Source organism: Callorhinchus milii, unplaced genomic scaffold (assembly GCF_018977255.1).
Source record: "Callorhinchus milii isolate IMCB2004 unplaced genomic scaffold, IMCB_Cmil_1.0 Scaffold4, whole genome shotgun sequence".
NCBI classification, from domain to species: domain Eukaryota; kingdom Metazoa; phylum Chordata; class Chondrichthyes; order Chimaeriformes; family Callorhinchidae; genus Callorhinchus; species Callorhinchus milii.
Genome location: NW_024704745.1, coordinates 34,833,253 through 34,849,598, shown reverse-complemented (window position 1 = coordinate 34,849,598; position 16,346 = coordinate 34,833,253). Strand labels below are relative to the sequence as shown.

The 16,346-nt window shown below is 39.1% G+C and overlaps 1 protein-coding gene across 1 annotated transcript in view; it reads right to left on the bottom strand.

Moving 5' to 3' along the window:
• The window catches only part of abcc4 (ATP-binding cassette, sub-family C (CFTR/MRP), member 4), a 107,131-nt gene that overhangs the window by 59,096 nt on the left and 31,689 nt on the right, over window positions 1–16,346 (bottom strand). Inside the window, exons 10-18 of the mRNA XM_007890786.2 lie at window positions 15,054–15,143; window positions 14,039–14,230; window positions 10,642–10,736; window positions 9,859–9,945; window positions 8,830–8,926; window positions 6,895–7,110; window positions 4,422–4,562; window positions 2,297–2,334; window positions 303–400 (exon numbers count right to left, since the gene is read on the bottom strand). Coding sequence (XP_007888977.1) covers window positions 303–400; window positions 2,297–2,334; window positions 4,422–4,562; window positions 6,895–7,110; window positions 8,830–8,926; window positions 9,859–9,945; window positions 10,642–10,736; window positions 14,039–14,230; window positions 15,054–15,143 — 1,054 coding nt within the window. The remainder of the gene's footprint in view (window positions 1–302; window positions 401–2,296; window positions 2,335–4,421; window positions 4,563–6,894; window positions 7,111–8,829; window positions 8,927–9,858; window positions 9,946–10,641; window positions 10,737–14,038; window positions 14,231–15,053; window positions 15,144–16,346) is intronic.

Genomic DNA, 16,346 nt, shown 5'->3' with positions numbered 1-16,346 from the left:
GAAAGTTGTGGGTTCAAGTTGGGAATTCGAATTCATAGACTGGACTGACACTCCAGTGCAATGCTGGGTATGTGCTGCATTGTTGGAGGTGCCGTCCTTCAGCTGAGATGTTGAACCGTGATTCCACCTGCCATTAAAGATTAAAGATCCCATGGCAATCTTCAAAAAGAGAAAGGAGTTTTTCCAGTGTCCTGGCCAACAATTCACCACACTGCAAAGTAAAATCTTGTGAAGTGCTTTGAGAGGTTTCAACAACATAAGAACGAGCGATAACAAACGTAAGGATTTAACCTTTTTTATACCTGCGTATGTTCCTAAATAGAAGCCAAGATCCAGTTCCATAACAGTTTGATTTTGATTGAGTAATTCAGTAATGTTCAACTGTTCTTGATTTGCAGCCCTACAAAACAAAGTGAGGCAATCAGATGATTCTGACATAAGAATGTTTTTGCTGCAGTTTGATTTTTACTGTGTTTGGAATTCCATAGTTTTCAGTCACGTTAGTATGTACATTGTGCTGTATATTAAGGAAACATAATGTACAAGTGCAGACTGAGAAAAAAAACACAAACACTTAAAGGACATTTGCCTAGACTCAGTGGAGCGTTTAAAGATAAAGGTACTGACTGGTGTAGCACAGAATACATAATAGGATTTTACAGGTTACTTTACCTGTCTGTGCTGAATTGGCTGTCTGAGTTGTGTGGAAGTGGGGGGAGTGGGGTTGTAGGAGAGAGAGAAAGAAATGCAGCACTTTGGGAAGGGGGCATAACTCGTCTCAGCACCTGAGAGAGATGAAGGATTAATCAGAGCTCCTGATTCTAACATCTTCCGTCGATGCCTGCTGGAAAGTGTGAGAATGTACAGCTAGTGCATCGAGGCTACCAGGTCAAACAGCTTTCTGCAGGCACCCTCTCACCCTCTGGGCTCCCTCCCACATGTACAGCCACTTGGGTGAGATCCCAGAGGGGGGAGCATGAGGCAGCACCTTCAGGAAAAGAGAAAACTGGCAAAACAAAGTACATCTGAAATTTGCACCAATTTACTTGTAACTGTTCTTAATCTCCCGGACATTCCCTGTACAGCAACCTCCTATTTCCAAGAAAGCAGACAAGCAGATCCAATGATATCCAAAATCAGGCTGTACTTCAACAGGATGTTTCAACCAAGATCAATTTATAGCGTTTTTTCTCTCTCCCAATAATCAATTCCTAAAATCTTGACCAGAGAAAAATCACATTACTTAGAATATCCAGCTAAGGCTTCTCTCCCCACCTCCAGTGAATAAAGGGTTCTTACACTTCAATCTGCCCTTTCACCATTCAATTTCATAGATTATACTTAAAATATGTCCAGAATTTTTTTATTATTAATTTAAGGTAACCTACAAAGAGGTATTATTTCTGTAACCAGGGTAGTTGCCTCAAGAGCATTACTTTGATGGTCACTGGGAAAAGACCGAGGATTTACTCATCATATATCTCACTGCCTGATGCCCAACGGCCATCGTTGAGGAAATGATTGTTAATTCTCACACATAATTTGGAAATTAAAAAGGTAATTTGTTCCTGTTGAAGTTAGTTTAAATGAGTTCTTATTCAAAATCAGTTGAACAGTGGACCAAACAAAATGACTGGTCTATTAAATTGGCCATTGCCAATATTCAGAACAGCGTCTAGCAGTAAAAGCCACCCAGCACCTCGGAGGAACATAATGCCAAACAGAAACAATTTAAAAGCAAATGGAAATAATATTACTGTTCTGCTGTAAGACAATCAAGTTTTATTGTTAAATGCATATCTTTGCTTCCTAAACTTTAATAAAGTTAGTTTGAATCAGTTGTTAGCATTCTCAGTTCTGAGTCCGAAGGCGATCGGTTCACGTCACTTATCAGGATCTTTGAGCTCATGGTCTAAAATGACAGCTGGAGGTACTGTCCTTCAGATTAGATGTTAAACCAACGTCCCATCTGCTTGTTCAGGCGGACGTTAAGGATCCTATGGTACTATTCAAAAAAAGAAGAGTTTCTCCTTCGTGTCCTGGCCACCAAATCCTCCAGCTAATTGGTCATTCACCTCCTAACTGCTTATGGGACATTTCATATGCAAATCATGTCGTGTTCGCAACAAATGCGGTCAGTCACTATAGTTACTGTAAGGAGCTCAAAATAGGCAATCAAGGTGTGTCTATGTTTTTATTAATCTGGATTTGAACCATTCATCTTGCTTGCAATAAATATTCCCGCCCAAAGAAAGCAAAACTGATTGGTAACCTCATTGAAGGGAACAATTCTTACCAGTATGACAACCACCAGTCTTGAAGCACATAGGATGCCTGCAGCAGAGGATACAAAATGTAATCAATGATATTGTCCCAATAAATGATCCCAGTCACTCAGATACAAAACAAATTGGACAGTGATGTAAAAAGCCAAAAGTTGCCTCTTTACTTTGAGCATTGCAATCAATTATACCCTTTTTTGTGTACTAATTTACCACAATTCTGAAACATTCAAAATATGTAATTACTTGAAATAAATATTCTGACAGAATAAGAATGCAAATATTACATAATTGTGAAACATTAGAGCTGAATTTTTTGAAGTTAGTGTGGTGTACATTGAAAAGAATTTTTAAGATTCTCCAGATGGCACTCACTGATCCCGACAGTAGTTGCTCTTAAACTTAAACTACCAAATCCTTGTAAGTGAGCACAGATATTGATACCAGCTGGCTTTTTGGCCAAGGGGGTATCACAGCTGACTAAATCTTGTTCACACCTCATGTCCACACACGCACACTTTACAACAGGAATCACTAGACAGTGATCAAATCTGTAAAAGCTTAATTGATTTTTCCTTCTATAATTTATAGACATCAGATCCAATTGGTGGGTCTCCACTGCTGCTCAGTCCCAGATCAGTAAACTCCGCAGAGATCAGTGAGCAAACCTGGGATCTCACAGGTCTGTATTTTCGCTCAACCCAATCCTTCAGCCATTGGGACCCGATTGAAGATGAATGTATAAATGTCTGCACAGGTAACTATGATGTACTATCCTGTAGAATGCACTTAAGTATAGTTTCTCAAACTATGCAGAGCATCTCAGTGGAACTAGGTTAATTTCATAAATTGAGGGAGATAAAAAAAGCAGTTACAAATCCTGAACTTGGATCAAACATTATATTTTTTGGAGTGTTCAGAATTTTGTTCATACAGTATTTGGAGCACTGAAATATGGCAAGCAAACTATTGACAAACAATAAATCAATCCCATCAAATGTAACAAGTTTGCCTTTAAGGTGTTCACCAAGAAAGATTACATGAAACAATACTATGCATTTAGCTCTTTGCCTGTTGCAACTCTATATCCCAATATATATTCAACAGGCCAAAGTATATAAAAGAATATTTACATAGAATGATACAGGATGCAAACAGGTCGTTTGGCCCAACTAGTCCATGACAGTATTTATACTTCGCACGAACCTACACCCGACTCTCAAACCCATCTAAACCCTTCTCTCTCTCATGAATGCAATTTGACATTAATATTTCGCTAAAAATATAAATATTTAAGCCAGTTCAGACTGTTTAAATGTCTCCAACGAAATGTGTTTGAACAGTATCAATAGAATCTTAGCCCCGATCAAAGCTTCACAATGGTGTGGACACTGACTGGTCATCACTCACAGAGACCAGAGAAATGGGGGGAGGAGGGGGGCTGTGGGGGGAGTTCTCCTGAGGTTGGGAATTAGAGTATCCTGCACCTGCACTTCACCTGGTCAATGCTTATAAAATTCACCTGGATGTGTATTTGATGCTGTAATGGATACAAAATGTTCCTTCTTGACCATCAACATTCCTCCCTCTCTTCTCTCCCCCCCACTCCCCCAACTTGGATGAGCACAAAACAAATCTTACTGATAAGAATAAAAATATGGAACAATTGTAACAGTATTCCATTTTACAGCACAGAATGAAATTGACGTTCCACAATGTTGGAACGTCAATTTCATGTTGGAAATCATCTTTAATGTTGGAAATCCCATTCATCAGAAACATCTTTCAAGTAATAATATAATAACCTTCGATTTGATATAGCGCTTTTCACATCTTATCGACGTCTCAAAGCGCTTCACAGAATAGACTGTAAAGTGAATTGACTATATTTGTGGGCAAAACGCGGCAGACAATTGCGCACAGCAGTGTCCCACAAACAGTCGTGGATTGAAAATGACCAATTTATTGTTGTTTGTTTTGGAGGGATTATTATTAGGCGTGTGGAGTAAGGAAACTTGCCCAAGGTTTCACCCTGCATGGAATTGAACCCAGGTGTCTCGCTTGCAAAGCGAGTGCTCTTAACCACTGAGCTACAGGACTACAGAAATAAATGTGTTCATCAACAAAGAGATCACCTACCTGTGCCAACAAACTGAGGACAAGAAGAAAAAACAGCACAAAAGTACTGGCTCCTGCTGAAAAATACTTCTTATAAATCTGAAAACCAACTGATCCCTCAGAACGGCTCTCTTCCGGTGTTGCTGATAGTACTGGCTCTCCCTGTTAGGCAAACAAGATAAACAAATGGTGTAAAGTAGTGAACTAAGCCACACAGCTTTCTCATCGTTGTAATGGCTGAAAACCACAAGAGCTCAACATCTTCAGAATTTCTTCAAAAGGTTATTTGTCGGTCATGTTAATCCGATTAAAGGGGCTGCCCCTATAGACTACATATTGGTCAGCCTGTAGCAAGCACGTTTTTTTCAAATACATTTTCTTTAAACTAAGATATGAGCTTATGTATACATAATAGTGAACAAATAGGCAAGAGTGAGTGATGGGTTGTAACGTGATCTTTGGGTTCATATTGCAGCTATAAGTCATTCACTCTTACAATTATACCTTTGTCTCCACCTCAATTGGATAAAAGCTCTTTTTTGTCAGATGGGTGTCTGACATGTACAAAACCCCCTTTCTGTGCTTAAGAGTCTCCAATTCCAAATGCTGAGAACTCAAAGAATGTTTCTGTTTGCTAGTTCTGGAGTGGGAGGGAAAGAAGGGAATAAAACCTGCTTATCTACTGGATATACATATGCAGCTTAGCAGAAGCCAAGAAAGCAAGGACCCCAAATTGTACAATGGGCTACAGCAATAACTTGTGTGTGTCAGCTTGACTCAGTGGTAGCACTCTCTCTTCTGAGTCAGAAGGTTGTGGGTTCAAATCCCATGTTGGGACTTGGCACTGTCGGAGATGCCGTCTTTCGGATGAGAAATAAAACTGAGGTCCCGTCTGCCTGCTCAGGTGGATGTCAAGGATCCCATGGCACTATTCAAAAAGAGAAAGGAGTTTCTCCCAGTGTCCTGGCCAACAATATCCCAAATAAGATTGGTAATTCACTTCATAGATGTTTATGGGAGATTGTGGTGCACCATTGTGCTGCTGTCTTTACCTACAAATACAGCCACTCCATTTCACAGTAATTCCTGTGAAGTACTTTGAGATGTCCTTCCGACATAAGGTGCTACATGAAATACAAGGTTTATTATTATAACTTAACCTGATAGATTCACGCATGTCCAACGCTATCCTTGCGAGGGTTGGCTTTAGGGGTTATCAAAAGCCAAGTTGCAAGATGTCTACCTTTCCAAGGTCCACTGATAAGCCGAGAAAGTTGGTCAATATCACCATTTGCTCTGACATACTGCAGAGCTGTCTGGATCAGATACACTGAGTCACCAAGTCGGTGAAGGAGTTGGTTCCCATGTGCTCTCTCTTTGCCAGGCATCTCACCCAGGAGCCAGAGAGGCTCTTGAGAGACCCTGCTTACATTGTCCTAGTGAATCCCATTACGAAACATTATTTTGACACCATTATTGTCAAACTAGTGAAGTATTCAATTTTTCACACAATTATGTGCAAGCTGAGCTTCAGTGATGTAAATACCCCTGACTGTCCAGCGCCCTGGGACATCTTTCCAAAATGAAGGGTGCTATAAAAGTGTAATTTGTTGTTGTTGTTGTAGTAAAACTAAATGAAGTTGTTTGTCCATGGGTTTAATATGTTTTTGAGTGGCATATAGAACTTCCCAGGGATAGGACAGTCAATCATTGTGATGGCTTCCAGGTTCTTCCGAGCAGCTTTGGAACTGCTCCTCCGTGTTTATAGATGCTGTGTTTTTATTGCGGGATCTCCCTGGGGCGAAACTGGCAAAACCAGACAAGCTGTGCATAAATCCATGGCAACTGTTGGCCATTGACCAGCCTGGCTGTCTCATCAAAGAAACTTGGAGGTGTAAACATCTCCTTAACCCTGTAAGCCGAAGTCCAACAGATAGAATGTAAAGTAGGTGATCAATTGAAGCTCATTGTGTAACACCCAGTTTGGTTCTACTAGATACAAATATCCAGTAGCAGAAAGAAGCCAAAAACAATTTGTAAGTACTGCAAAAATTGCATTTAGTAAACTTGGTCATGAAAATGAAAGCAATAGAATGTTGTCCATATACATTTCCTTACCGTATTTCTTTCATTTTCACCACTAGTGATTATGGCAAATAGTTATTCCAATTTGGACCATTTGTCTAGCATGTTTTGACTGACCAAATATATCAGTAGAACTACTAGAAATATAAACTGTTTTTTCAATATTAAATTGTTGAACTCATCCAGTTTTTAAATATATATTTATTATTTAACACATTTAATAAATAAACCTATGTCAAATTTTAACCAGGCCTAACAACCTCTTATAAACAGGTGTCTACAAAATACCGTCATGCACTTTGCTTTGAGATGTCCTGCTATTGTGAAATGCGCAAAATCAAACATAAGGAAATTGTTATTTTATTAACAAATGAAAATAGCTCCTAAAAATACAAACATTTGCACTTACCACTGGTTCAAGTATACACTCTTGGATTGATTGTGCAGAGGAGCCCAGAGAGCCCAATGACAAGATAGAAGTCTGAGAGAGAGTGCGATTCCTGGTTGACTTTAACATGGGTTCAAGGCCTGTCGATTCATCCTCCTCTTCATGTTTCAGCAGAGAAGCAAAATCAACTCCAGATTTCAATAGTTCTGTGAACGTCCCCTTTTGAACTACCTTGCCCTAGAATTTATTATCAACAGGCAATTTAAACATGCAACACAATCTAAGCAATTGATATGTTTATACCACCACATATGGATAGCGAGGACAGTAGATTAATATAAAATGTGCTGCATACCTTAAAACGTAAATCACTCATTCAATATTTATTTGTCACAATCAAAGAAGGTGAAAATATAATAAACAATGGAAGAATTGCCCTTCATACATATGCATCGTTTGCAAATGTTTCAATGCTATGAATTAGAGATACACACACACACACACACACACACAAAGTATTACATATGCATATACAATAATAATCCTTGCATTTGATATAGTGCCTTATCACGTCTTCGAGATGTTTTAAAGCTCTCCACAGAGCTTCTACTGTAAACTGTATTGACTGTATGCTTGTGGGCATATATATACACATATATACACACACATTATATACACATTATATTATATATTGTATTACATATATATTATACACACATTGTATTGCTCAGGTTTCACACCACCTATATAAAGGTTGTGGATTCCCGTAGCGTAGTGGTTAGCACGTTTGCCTGTAAGCGAGAGGACCTGGATATGTTTCCCGAGTAGGGCAAAACCTCAGGAAAGTTTCCTTACTCTACACACCTGTTTGCTTAGCAGTAAGTAGGGACTTGGTTGTTAGTCGATTGGCGGATTCCTCAAAAATAAAAATTTTGTCACACAATCCACGACTAATTGTTGGACACTGCTGTGTGCAATTGGCTACAGTGTTTCGCCCACAAAATAGTCAATCCACTTTACAATATATTCTGTGAAGCGCTTTGCGACATCTCAACAATGTCATTAGGTGCTATATCAAATGCAAGGATTATTTTTATTATAAAAACAGTTTGAGACATTATTCCTTTGAAAGGTGCGATATGAGTAATAATTTGTTGTTATGGCAAAAATCAGAAACACAAATAAAATAACTATATACTAGTAAAGAGACCCACCTGGGATAGGTATTCAGGAGGAGGGCTTATGAAGGAGACAGGGTTTGTAATAAGGTGATGTTGGCAGCAAGTGTAAGTATAATTTATGTTTGTGAATGAGTCTCAAATATATTTTATGAGTCTCTGCCTTCTGGTTAATTTCTTTCTGACTTTCTCTGTCATTGCCTATCTCTGTCACCCACTGTATCCCTATCGCAACTGCCTGTGGGTAACTATATTTCATATTACAGATGTCATGATACAACGTTAGATCTCACCATTTATGCATTAGAGATTTATACGACTGATAATACTATTTGTTCCTCAGGGGTCCGTGCTGGGGCAGATGCTATTTACAATGAATAAAAATGATTTTAAAGTGGTGACAGAATAAACCCTATCTAAAAGCTATTTGTTGATGACAAGAAATTAAGTGGAAGTGTAAAAAAGAGGACTGACCAAGCAGAGGACCCTGGATAGATGAAAAGGGAGGTTGGCTGACAAGTTGCAAATGTCATTTAATGTGAACAAAATCGAGTTGAAAAATAAACCAAATGGTATCAGAATGTAAGATACATCATGGAAAACTGATCTGGGGGATTGCTGGATAGATCGCTGAAACCATCAGTGTGTGGCAACAATAAAGAGTGCAAACAAGATTTTTGGGTGCATTGCTAATGAGAGAAGGAAATAATGCATCATGCAAAATACCAGTGTTTCTTTTACAAGTAAATTTACATTTTTAAAAAAATGTAAGACCTACCTCTTTTATTATCAGAATGTGGGTAGCTGCACTTAGATATTGAAGTTGATGCGTCACCAAAATGCGAGGCTTATTTTGCAAAATCCCAGTGATACACCTAAAACATAAATGAGGAAATAAAAAAGATCAGTTCTGATCCAAATCTTGCTTCCAGTTATCCTGATTAGATTCTTAAGACATGGCATCAAAGATATAATTTGCAGATTTAAAAATACAGCAATATTATTTGTGTTTACTGTATAAATTTGCTAATTCGTGCGGGAGTATGGATGAGTATTCCAGAATCAGCCCAGGTTCTCAGTTCACTTCCCAAAGAATCCTGGGTTGACCTTGGGTGAGGATAGGACTGGGCTCAGTAGTGTTTCTCAAAATATATGATGTTTACCTCAAGACTCAACTATGGAAACTCTTCCCTCCACAAGCTGCAACTCGTGTCCTCTCCTGCACCAGGCTCCGTGACTCCATCACACCCACCATCACCCGGCTCCACTGGCTCCCGATCCCTCAGAGGACAGAATTGAAAATCCTCGTCCTCACTTTCAAGGCCCTCTACGGCCTTGCCCCCTCCTACCTCTCTGACTTGCTGGCCTGTCCACTCCCTCCGCTCAGCAGTCTCCGGCCTGCTCCAGATCTCACGCCCAACCTGCCCTACCATAGGCGGCCGGGCTTTCAGCCTCTCTGCCCTCATCCTTTGGAACTCCATCCCACAATCCCTTCAACTTGCTCCCTCCCTTTGCTCCTTCAAGGCACGACTCAAGACCCTCCTTTTCGACTGTGCCTTCAGCCGCCCTCCTACCTCTCTGCCCTCCCGCACCCAACTCTGCCCCCCACCCTCGGGTGCTGATCCTTGACTGTTCAGCACCATGGGACATCCTACCAATGTGAAAGGCGCTTTACTAATGTAATTTTGTTGTTGTTGATTACAAAGTGTACTTTTCTTTGGAGTGGCTTGTCAACCATTCACATTCACCGAAGACATCTGTGATACCACTTGTTCTGCAAGACAAGTATGTATCTGAATCCACTCACTGTTCAAACAGGTGCCTCCCAACTTCTGCATCTACTGCACTCAGAGGATCATCAAGTAAGTAGATATCAGCATCCTGATAAACCGCTCTTCAGGAAAAAGAAACGTCAATTAAAGTGAAACATATTTTCCTTCCTAACACGTATACAAACTCAAAATACTGCAATCTCAAGACCAGTTTAGTTGATAACCTATTCTTATTATCTTTATTGTAAATATTTCAGTAAATACCCCCGACAACAACAACTTGCATTCATTTCACACAGGGTAGCCTCTCAGAGTACTTAATGGTGGTGGATCCGATGCCGAGCCAGGAGGAGGTGACTGTAAGTATAGTCGAAGAGGAAGGGCTTCAGACGTGATCTGAAAATCGGGAAAGATGGGGCAAGACAGAGGAATTGAGGGGGAGAGTTCCAAAGTTTCAAGGCGTAATGGCTGAAAATTCTGCCACTGAAAGTGGAGCGAAGGGGATGAGGGACAAGCAGGAGGCCGGAGCCAGCCTAGCGAAGACAGCAGGTGGTGGAGTGGGGAGTAAGCAGGTCGGAGAGGTAGGGAGGGTCAGGTACACTTCCATAGCGACACCTTCCATTATACTGAGATATCTTATATTAAAACTTTTCTTTGATATAAGTCAAAAATAGCTCTTATATTTAATTTTTAAAAATTTAGCTGCACAGAGCAAAAAACAAGGTTGATCTCTGGGAATAACTTTCATTAAAGGTTTCCTCTAAGCACATGCTAAGTTACTAGCCTCTGAGCTACTGGTATCTGCTCTATGCTTCTACCTCGCCAAATTCACTCGAGCTTTCTGTCCCCCACTGAGTGTGACTCCACGATCTCCAATCTGGGTCAGGTCACCATCTTGAAGCATCTGCATATCCTATTACACAAATACACAAAAAAGACATTTTAAAGGATTCATTTGGAAAACAGACATTTCCGAATTAACCAATTTACAACAACAATTTAAATTCATTTGTGCCCTTCACTGACTATTGAATTAAAAAACTAGTGAAAATAGAAAACAAAATGTGCATCTTCAAGCAAACCATATACAGCACTAAGTGTAAATCAGAAGGATTTTACTGCACATCCAGTAAAACATATTCCCTCCAACGCATTTTATGGCATTATTTAGTTCTAAGGCAAACAACGAATTCTCAACATATGCTTCTTCTTTACTTCTGATTTAAGTGTTAAATGTTGACATATTTGCAATTTTGTTGCTCTGCCCATGTGTTACTTTCGAGTGCAAATACGTTTCAATACTTTGGAATACGTTATCCTGAAAAGCTTAGATGACAATGTTATATGCAAATCATTGTTTTGACTGGTTAAATACACAGGATAACATAATAATAATCCTTGCATTTGATATAGCGCTTTTCACGTCTTCTAGAGAATTGATTAAAGTGAACAGCCAACTGCGCACAGCAGTGTCCCACAAACAGTCGTGGATTGATGTGACCAATTTATTGTTGTTTTGTTTTGGAGGGATTATTATTAGGCTCTGTGTGGAGTAAGGAAACTTGCCCAAGGTTTCGCCCTGTGCCTGGAATTGAACTCAGGTCTCTCGCTTGCAAAGCGAGTGCTCTAACCACTGAGCTACAGGACTCCACGATATTGAAAGATCTTCAAGATGATGTTAAGAGATAATGTTCTCTTTTACATTTCACAGTGACCAGAACTTTACTAACTACTCTAGGTGCAACCTGGCTAGAGCAGCATACAGCCTCAGTACAGCTTGGTGGAAGTTAAACATTCCCGATTTGGCAACGTAGAGCAGCTTCCTGTTTGCTTTATTTATTTATGGCTCCCCAGGCAGGAGCACCCTTCCGGTGCCTCACCCAGTCAACAGAAATCAGTAATCACTTTGCTACGGAGACCATCAAAGCAAAGTCTGATACTCTTCTCTCCTGATCCCTACACACACTCACTTTCCAGCGTTGGTCACTGGATGGTTATTAGAAATAGAATCCAGGATAATTTTTTCCTCAACCCTCGCTAGCCCAGAGGCACTGAGGCCAATTACAGTCCTTACCAATACCATGCTGACACCAACTAACTGAGCATATAAGATTATGTTTAATTCTGGATGTTCTAAGACTCTACATTAATAGAGTAAATTTAAACTCAACTGGAATTTCTGACTTATTAATTAAGAAACCTTTCTTAAAGGCATGTTTATGTTAATTCATACAATACTATTCCTCCAGTGAAAAAAAACAGTGGTACTCCACAGTCAACACTGAAAAGCTTAGATGACAATGTTATGTTTGGCTGGTTAAACACACAGGATAGCGTTTTGAAAGATCTTCAAGATAATGTTTATTCCATGAACTGAGAAGACCACCTCATTGTTCCAGATGCCTACAAGTTTCCATCACAAGTGAAATTAACAATATAGATATATATATACTTTTAAAATATCCTGTTTAGCATTCAATTTACACAGTGGATATATTCAATTTATTTGATTCATTTTTAAAAAAAAATCAGGACTGTTACTGGCACTGGTAGCCAGGGTCAGCATGCTTGACTGTGGCAATGTGTCAGCTCTGTAGTATAGTCTGATGCAACAGATTTGTGACATCAGACTTAAAAGAGATTATTATGGCTTCAATTGACCAGGATTTCAGGTACAAACTGTTTAAATTTGCAATGGCATGCAAAAGAGTAGATCTTTATCACAGCTGTAATCTTGTGCATGTGAGATAAAACCTGCGTTCATTAGCTATATCAACGATTTATCATGCGAGACACTGTCCGCTATATAAATGCAAGTTGTTGTTGCTGTTGGTTTTGATCACTCACATCATATTGAAACAAATTTATTTTAAAAATGAGAAATTCTCTTCCCTCTTCACCCTCCGCCACATGAACACTTCCAACTTAAATCAACGGGGGAAGAATAATCCATGGGAAAATAAAGCAAGTCGTTAATACATTGAGGATTATTAGAAAGTAGAGAAGATGCTTTAAAACTCTTGAATGGGAAATGTGAGCTGCTGTTCAGCACTCTCCAGTGGCTGGAATCCTGAAAATCCCCTTTGCAGAAATGAAATAAATCCACATAAGTGGATCTCACTTTAAGCAAAAAGCTTTATATGAGAGTGATGTTCAATCAGTTCTCGTTTCTATCTTGACAATGCGGATTTGTTTTTAATTGCTGAAAGCCTCTGCATCTTAAGAGGCAGCACGATGAGGAACTCCAGGCAAACGTGAATGTCAGAGACAAAATAGTTGTAAAAAAATTAAAAGAAATTCTAAATTTCAGGATAAAAGGAGGGGTACAGACAACAAAACACTGCAGTGTGGTATCACTGTGAAGAGGAGCAAGTAATAGCCTGGAATAGAGAGATACAGTAGCCTGAGGAAAGAGCTGAGTCTTGGCAAAGTACCATAAGTCATATGAAAGCTCCAGAAAAGGCAGCAACGGTTAGGATAGCAAAATATCCTGGATAGAGGCTTGCAGAGGTAGAACATATCGCTGTAGTACTTGATGTAGAAATAATAAATTGCCCTTAGGTGACATAATAAGGTTTGCTATATTTGAGTTGGTAACGTGGGCTGCAAAAATATAAGGTGCAATTTGTGCATGGCTCATGCAAAAAAGTTAACAGAAACACTTTTGTTAAATTGTTAACACATTTGATTCATCACTTTTGTACGTTAAGAAGAGTACAATAGTAGGCAATTGTAACAAGGCCAGACTTCGCAAAATAGTCTCTGTGCTGGATACTTGGAAAACATTGAGTGAAATGGTATTGGAAAACATGGTCTAGTGTATGAATTGAGGCAACTCCAATTCATTGAAGAACGGTGAATACTCCCTTTGAAATGCTACAAATAAAGAAACAGTATTCCAGGCAATATCTGGGGGGGATCGAGAGAGTTTAACAGTCAAGAGAAATTGTATGCAAAGCTTCAGCACTTGTATTCAGTTGTGTTTGCAATGACTGAAAAGTATATGTATTATATTGTGCATTGCATATTCCCTTTATAAGCTCGGTAATTTACCAACAATCAAAAGAACGCCCCCTTCTGTCCCATCACCCTCCCTGAACAAAAGAAAAGTTTTGGCAAAGACATTTTATTTTTAAGTCATTCAACTGATATGCAAAATGAAACAATACTGCGTCTGCAAATTGAGTAAATATAGGTTAAGTGCTGTCTACTCACTTTCTTCAGGGCACACACTGTGATAACCTTTTCATACTTTGCTTTCTGGAATTCCTTGCCAAATATGATGTTGCTCCGAACAGTACCAGGAAATACCCATGGTTTTTGAGCACAATAAGCTATTTTGCCTTTGATGTTTATGATGCCACTGTCCTTTGACAGTTCTCCAAGTATTGCACCAAGAATGGACGTCTGGAAACAAGAGTTTGATATTAATTATTATTATTAAAAAAATTTGTTAAAACAGAACTTTTTAAATAATATTCATTCAAAGTGTGACAGGGGAATTTCTTTATAGCGCCCTTTGATATAGCACTCCCTCATTTATTGGGTTGGTCTACTGTGAATCTGTGCTAACCAAAAACGCACCCAGTATGCTCACCTTCTGACACTGACTAGCGCTAACTCCCTGTGCTAAAGAATAACCAAATTCTGGGTCAGCAGGGATTCGCTGATAGTATTTTCCTGCATGTCAAACACATGCACAGGAAGTGCTGCTAACATCACTTGCTGTATCGAACTTCCTTTGCATACTGCACAACACACATGCATGGACAGCAGTGGCAATCTGAAAATCCGCAATTGGCCATTTTTTGCCTTAATTTATAGGACAGCTGTTGGAGACATTGGAGGCAGACGTCTATCTATAATGAGATTTCCCTGTATCAGTGGCCCATGACAAATTATCAGTAGCCAACATGTGATAGCAGTTGAAAAAATCACCACCATTATTTTCAGACCACTCCATCAACAGCTCTTGCAGGAAAATTAACATTTAAAAATTCCAATTCTTGAAAAGCTCTATAGAAAGTATAAACACTTCTTAAACAACATGAAAAAGCAGCTAAGGATAAGACAAAACACGTCCATTCAAATACTAAAACTAGAAAACATAGCCTTATAAATAAGAGAAATGGGTTAAATAAGTCAATAGTGCACCCTTTAGATGAAAGTTACAATGTCCAGATACTAAATGACAATATGTTCACATTTTAAAGCTTTGACTGACACTTACTTTACCAGCTCCCACAGGTCCAATCACAGCGAGAAGCTCCCCTGGTTTGACAGTAAACCTAATATTTTGGAGTGACGGAGTTTCTATAGTCTGTCAAACAAAAGTAAAATGAAAGAAATGAGGACAAATCTTAAAGAAGACCTTTGATTATGAAGCACTATTGTTGAGCATTGTTCACTTTTGAATCAAGCAGTTATTTTCCTCTTACTACTATAATTACATTATGTTTGATATAGTGCTTTATCATATCGCCAATATATATCAAAGAATATACTGTAAAGGGATGTGGCTATGTGCGTATTTTGTGGGCGAAACCAGGTACAGTAACCACTGTACATACAAATCACATCCTGAACGTGTTACCATTGGAAACATAACATGGTCAAATTGCAAAGCATTTACATCTCCAATGTCACCAGTCTCTTACTTGATTTTTTAAATAAACTATTTTTATTCACACAACAGTTAAAAGTAGTCAAGATACTCAATTTCAGATTTTGTTTCCTGAAATACAAGTCTGCCCCCTAGTGGAAGCTAAAAGCCTTATACTAATTTTGTCAACGTATAATAATAATCCTTGCATTTGATATAGCCCTTTTCACGTCTTCTAGACATCTCAAAGCATTTCACAGAATATAATGTAAAGTGAATTGACCATATATTTGTGGGCAAAACGCAGCAGCCAATTGCGCACAGCAGTGTCCCACAAACAGTCATGGATTGAAAATGACCAATTTATCATTGTTTTGTTTTAGAGGGAGTATTATTAGGCGTGTAGAGTAAGGAAACTTGCCCAAGATTTCACCCTGCCTGAAATTGAACCCAGGTGTCTCGCTTTTGAGGCGAGTGCTCTAACCACTGAGCTACAGAATTCTGTTTTAAAGACATGTATTATTTCAGAGGTCAGAGACAAGCGCACTATATAAATGCAAGTTGTTGTATTCTGAACCTTGAAAATGCTTCCCCAGCAATTCTTTATTGTAATTCCTATTTGTGCAGGGCTGTGATTGATGCAAAGAAACCAGCTTTAATATACCTGTAACATTATCCCAGTGTTCGAAAACAGAATCAACAATATTTGGGCCAAACAATTCAGCCCAAAAGTTCTGATCCCCAGAAACTTGTCCTGACCCGTTGGAAATTCGCATGGCTTTGCTGCTAACCATGGACAAGACGTTTTAATGTTGCTTCACAAGCCTTTTTTAAAAAAAAACAATTGGGAGGGCGGGTTGGGGGGGATCAGCTAGTTGTCTGACACATGCGGAAACCCATCACTATGTTTAAGAGTATCCA